Genomic DNA, 5989 nt, shown 5'->3' with positions numbered 1-5989 from the left:
ATCAAAGCCAGCACCTGCACCCCTCCCAGCCAGTCCCTTCCTCTGGCCCCACACGGACTGACTCGACCTGTCAGAGTGGTTGGCTTTGCACTTGTGCCTGAAATACGGAAACAATGCCGGCAGGGGCTTTAGGGGTTTTTAAGTGTGACCGTTCTCTCCAATGCTGCAAAGCTCACTGGGAACCTTGCAGACCACTGTGACCCTGCCAGCAGGGGCAGGGGCGAGTGGACACGGGGCTCTCCATCTTCCACCAATGCGAAAGACGCCCGCAGGATAGATGGCGCCTGCCTCGACTTCCTCTTTAATTAAGACCGTCCTCTAATGACCCGGCAGAGCGCAGAGACGGGCAGTGTCGCAGGCTGCTGGGGCGGTGTGGGCTCTGAGAACAGCCCTACCCGTGATGCCCCCAATTACGCAACAGCTCACTAGTGCTGAAACTCATTCTTCGCAGATTTCAAACGCCTCCTTCCCTCCACCCTCCAGCTTGGCCTTCACACTCTTAATAAAACATTAAAACTCCCCGCTTCCCTGAAGCCTGGCTGCTCTGCTCCAGCTCCGCCATCCATCCATTTGCGTGGCGGTGGCTGTGGCGGGGCCCCGAGCTTGGGAGCCGGCTGTGATGTGGCCGTGTTCAAAGTGAGGGAACGCGGTGGCTCCTCACTGCCGGGGAGGCGCTGTGCCTGCCTTTTAAACTTGAAAGAGCAGCGGGCATCCTCTGAAACCGAACACAGTGTCGGAAAAAGGGTTTCTGTAAGGAAAAAGCCTCCTTCTCCGTGGAGATCAGGCCTCATTAGCACAGTGGGCCGGGCCTCGAGGGGAGGACGATAAACAGCGGCCGTGCCAAGCTGCTGTTTGCTCCGGAGCAGCAGCCCAGTGCGTGGCACAGATGCGGAGGTTCAGTCGCGTCCCCACCCCTAGGCTGTGTCCTCTGTACCACTGTGCAGGTGAGATGCTGGCCAACTTTGTCCCAGCCCCATCAGGCCCACTAGACTCTCCCGTCGCCCCGGGGGCTCCCCACATCCTGGTGCCTCCATCGACCCCTCTGCCTACAGCAGCCTGCAGCAGCCTCTGCTCACCCACCCTGCCCCTGGGCGATGCCCTTTGCCCATCTTTGAAGAGGATGAAGGATTTTGTCTACATCAGGCTTTTTCGACACCGCGAGGGCAGAGTCCAGAGGCAGGGGCCAGAGGTGGGAGCCACACGGTCCAGGCGGCTTATGTGGCTGAACTCTGGCTGCCCCGCCTCGCCCTCTGTGAGGGGCACGGGTGCAGGATGGAAGGAGACGGCAGAGTGTGGCCGTCACACTCACTCCTGCAGCTGGCACAGGCCGAAGCTGGCCACATCCAGCTTTCACTTGCGTGTGAGCCTGGGGATCCCAGGAACCTCTGAGCGGCGGGTCTCCATGCTCGAAGTGCTGGCTGGAGCACTCACCGAGGGCAGTGACAAGGCCACAGAAGGTGGGCCCAGGCACGGCACACAGGCTGCTGCTGGGTGTACCTGGAGCCTTCCATCACCTCTGCCCCTGTGAATACTGGGCAATGATCTGCCCTTCCGGCTCCCCAGCCCTGTGTGCTCCACCTTTGGGTGCCTTCTGCACACCTCCTCAGCTCCTGGACCAACCCTCAGGAAAGACAGGGTGAGGGGTGACCCTGGACAGCTGCATCTGGCTCTGACTTCACTGCTCACAGCTGCCACCCGGAACGTGTGGTTTCCTGGAGCTACAGCAGCAGGACTCAGGGCCAGCAGTGTGCTCAGTATGGCAACCAGTGATTTCTTCGGAAATCCCATGTGCAGCTCGAGTCCAAAGGCTGGCTGTGCAGGTGTGTGTACATGTGTGCACGTGTGTGCACGTGTGTGTATGCATGTGTGAGTCTGAGTTTTTTAACTTCTAAGCCTTGACATTGCCTAAAATTTTGCTGCTGCTGACCTAGGACTCTTAGCTAGGAGGGGGGTGAGAAGGGAGAGAGAGAAAGAGAAAGAGAGAGAGAGAGAGAGAGAGAGAGAGAGAGAGAGAGAGAAAGGAGCCTTTAAGCTCTGAAACAGTTGGCGCCTGGTCACCAGCTCCTGCACTGGTCACCATGACAGGCCTCACCTGGCCCAGCCACCTGTCCATGTCCCTGGACATCTGTAGACAAGGACACTGTTGCTCTGGATGCAACCACACCACAACACTTGCTCAGTGCTACACAAAGTCCCATCCTTGTCACTGAACAAGCCTCTCCTTGGGACTGGGCTCAAAGCCTGCACCCCTGAGCGTGGGTACCCGAGACGGCTGGTGAACCAGAAGCCCTGGGTCCAGCATGGCTTGCAGGCTTCAGACAGCCCTGCCGATGTCACCCTTCTGGTCTTCATGGAATCCCACACTGCATGTGTTGTTCAATGTCCTGAAATCCACAAATGGGAGTGCTACATGTCCTGCACACGTCGTGAGCATTTCTGTAGAGCAGTGCTGGGGGTCTGGGTGGGAACCGTGACAAACCAGTTTTACCTTGAGCCCCTGAAAAACCTTTATCCTGTTTTGATACACTGAAGCCATTCTGGATTCTTGAACTTGATCCCCAGCTGCCCCCTCCAGCTGGCTACGAGCACCTACATACCCGATGGTCAGCCTGACCCCACTGACTTGCACCCCAGAACAGCCAGCAGAGGTTGGGCTCATGTCATGCTTTTCCACAGCTGCCACTCATTTGTTAAGTATCTGATACAGGTGCAAAGTGCTAAGTGTGACATGGACAGGCAGGGTGTGACCAGTGGACAGCCGGGGTCATGCTGTGTCCCCACACACCACAGGGCTGTGCTCTGGGGCCCTTGTGGGTGGACCTGAGTGGGGCCACGTGTGCCCTGCACACCCGGGCCTCCTTCAGCTCTTACGGCTCCAGTGGTAGACCCCAGAGGGGCCAAGCACCAAGACAGCCCCGCTGTCCACTTCCCCGAGCTGACAACCCCTGTGCAGATGGCCACCCTGTCCAGGTCTGCAACCCAGTGTGTGCACTTGCCCCCACACTCAAGAGCTGCTCTGGACATTCTCCCACATGCTGCCTAAGTGTCACTGACCCCGCAGGTCAGCAGAACACGACTGCTGGGCTCCATTCTCCCCACTGGCCAGCTCCATTCTGCACAGACCTCACTGCAGGCGGACTCAGGCCCCCGGGAACCCACAGGGCAGGTCACCAGGGCTGTCCCCAAAGACGTGGGCCCCTCGGCCCTTTGTCCAGCTACCAAGAGTCACAGAAACAGTTCCACCTCATGCTGCCTGCACATAAACTCTGGAGCCCAAGGACTCCACCAGCCTCGCAACTGTCCCTCTGCAACAGCCCAGGCAGAGACAGCCAGGAATCTCTCATGGGCCGCATGCTAGGCTTGCCTGAAATCAGAGGGTGAACACTATCTCTATCCTCCCCGTGTGGAAAAGGAAACCTCACAGCGCACAAGGACTAGCCGCAAACTAAAGAGTGTCTTTTATTTTTAATAAAATAGTGGTGCATGAAAAATATCATATATTACACATATACACAGGCGGGGCCACCCTTCCTGGCCTGGTGAAGAGAATGTGCTAGACAAAGTTTGTCTTTCTGGCCTAGCACTTCTTGATTTATTCATGGAAATGATTTGTTTGACAATAGCAGGAGTCAATAAGCCCATTGGGTCCTTCTGAATGATCCTTCTCCCTTTACCCCTCCTTTCCACAAATCAGTCCAAACATGTACAACACTGGCTTGGTTTCCATTAAAAGCCACAAAATACAACGCTAAAGGGTTTCCGAGGCCAGGCCTCTTAGTTCTTTTGTTAGGAGAGTTCTTTTGTTGTCTCTATGTACAGCAAAATACTTGTTTCTCTTTTTATTTTCACGGAAAGAGAAGAAAAATGTATTGCACATCATTGGGGCCCGCAAATGTGAGGTTTGCGGGAGGTTCCTGGCTCGGAGAGAGGCCTGGTGCAAGGCTGGAGTCGATCTTGCAGACCCAGACTTACTGGAGCATGAAGACTCCCAGGGACCCCTTTGTCCCCGCACACCCTGTGATGCACCGCAGCCTGGGGTGGGCCAGGAGGTGCTGCTCCCCTGGGGAAGAGCGGATCCGGGTGCTGGCCAGGCCACACAGCACACAGAGGCAAGGGGAACAGTCTGGAAATGCTCTTCCCAACCCGAGCCCATAGCTGCACCCCAGAAGAGCAACATAAGCTGAGGATGAGGAGCCCCAGCCCAAGCACCAAGGAGAACCAAACCTCCTGAGAACACTTCTTGCTTTCTGAGTACATGGCATCCTGAATGTCAGGGTGAACACTGTTTCTTTATATATTTTTAAACTTTTATTTAAAAAAACAAAAAACAAGCAAAGCCCCTAGCGTGGGCTCCGCCTGCCCCGTCCCTGTCCTCTCCCCTCACACACAGGCAGGCGGTTGCATGGGGAGCTCGAACTTCCCCAGGTGTGGCTTTTGCGGGTGCTGGGCTTTCTTGTAAACGCCCCCGCTGGTGAGGACGCTGGCCGGCTTCCTGCGGCTCTTCCTCTTCAGCCTGCGGCTGCAGACCTGCTGCCAGGACTGCAGGGTCTTGGAGGTCCAGATCCACACCCCGCTGGTGATGCCCACCACCAGCAGCATGGAGACCTTGACCATGAAGATCTCCACCGCGGGGATGGAGGCGGCCATCAGGCAGTCCAGCGTCCTGGTCTGGTTGTCCATGCGGCACCTGTGCTGTGCGGCCAGCGCCTTCCAGTGCTCTGTATTGAGGCACTCGTAGCAGTAGCAGGCGATCACACAGGTGGCCGGCACGGTGTACAGCACGGAGAACACCCCGATGCGCACCATGAGCTTCTCCAGCTTGTCTGTGTTCTCCCCGCCCGTCTTCATCACCCTACGGATGTGGAACAGGGCCACGAAGCCCGACAGGATGAAGGACGTGCCAACGACCAGGTAGCAGACCAGCGGCACCAGCACAAAGCCTGTGAGGGCGTTCGCATCCATGCTGCCCACGTAGCACAGGCCCGTGAGCTCATCGCCCGCCACCCTGCGCATGACCAGGATGAGGATGGTCTTCACCGCTGGGATGGCCCAGGCCGCCAGGTGGAAGTAGCTGCTGTTGGCTTCGATGGCCTCGTGGCCCCACTTCTTGCCTGCGGCCAGGAACCAGGTGAGTGTGAGGACCACCCACCAGAGCGAGCTGGCCATGCCGAAGTAGTAGAGCACCAGGAAGACCAGCGTGCAGCCGGTGCTCTCCAGCCCTTCCTGGATGACATACAGCTGGCCACTGTCCCTGTCGCAGGCGATGCTCTCAGCCCCCGCGAAGAGTCGGATGATGTAACCCACAGAATACACGCAGTAGCACACGGACAGGAAGATGATGGGACGCTCGGGGTACCTGAAGCGCGCGGGGTCGATGAGGAAGGTGAGTACGGTGAAGGAGCTGGAGAAAAAGCAGAGCACAGCCCACACGGCCAGCCAGACCACAGCGAAGCGCTTGTCGGCGCGGCTCCAGTACACGTCCACGCCCGGCATGCACAGCGGCGCGCACGACGCGCTCTTCTCCACGCGGTGGAACTTGCCCGGGTTGTCGCAACCCACGCGTGCCGCGGCGCCGTCCTGAGCCGGGTGCTCGTGCGCGCCGCCGCCAGGGGGACGCTGCGGCCGGGAGAGAGGTGGGAAGAGGCCGGCGCCGCGGGTGGGCTCGTCTGAGCCATTGCTGGGCGCCTCCATACACAGATAGTTGGGGTCGTTCTGACTTGGCAGCCGGCCGCAGTCCAGCGAGTCGGGCCACCTGAAGTGGAACTGCTCCATGATGGGCGAGCACTTGAGCCGGGCCTGCTCGCACATGACGCGACAGGCGGGGATGGGCGCGGAGACCTGCTCGGTGCACATGGGCGCGTAGAGCGAGCACAGGAAGAAGCGCAGGTGGCCGTGGCAGCCGTACTCCACCAGCGGCGCGAACTCGTGCAGTCGGATGGCCGCCTCGCGCTGGTTCTCGTGGCCCATCAGGTTCGGCATGCGCGTGCGG

The 5989-nt window shown here is 58.7% G+C and overlaps 1 protein-coding gene across 1 annotated transcript in view; it reads right to left on the bottom strand.

Annotated features, from left to right (window-relative positions):
* Positions 1-3445: 3445 nt before the first annotated feature.
* The window catches only part of Fzd10 (frizzled class receptor 10), a 3616-nt gene continuing 1072 nt past the window's right edge, over positions 3446-5989 (bottom strand). Inside the window, exon 3 of the mRNA XM_010604527.2 lies at positions 3446-5988. Within this exon, the coding sequence (XP_010602829.1) occupies positions 4381-5988 (1608 nt within the window). The 3' untranslated portion in view covers positions 3446-4380. The remainder of the gene's footprint in view (position 5989) is intronic.

The sequence above is a fragment of the Fukomys damarensis genome, unplaced genomic scaffold (assembly GCF_012274545.1).
Source record: "Fukomys damarensis isolate Sample0158 unplaced genomic scaffold, DMR_v1.0_HiC HiC_scaffold_12, whole genome shotgun sequence".
NCBI classification, from domain to species: Eukaryota; Metazoa; Chordata; class Mammalia; order Rodentia; family Bathyergidae; genus Fukomys; species Fukomys damarensis.
This window is presented reverse-complemented; position numbering and strand designations above follow the sequence as displayed.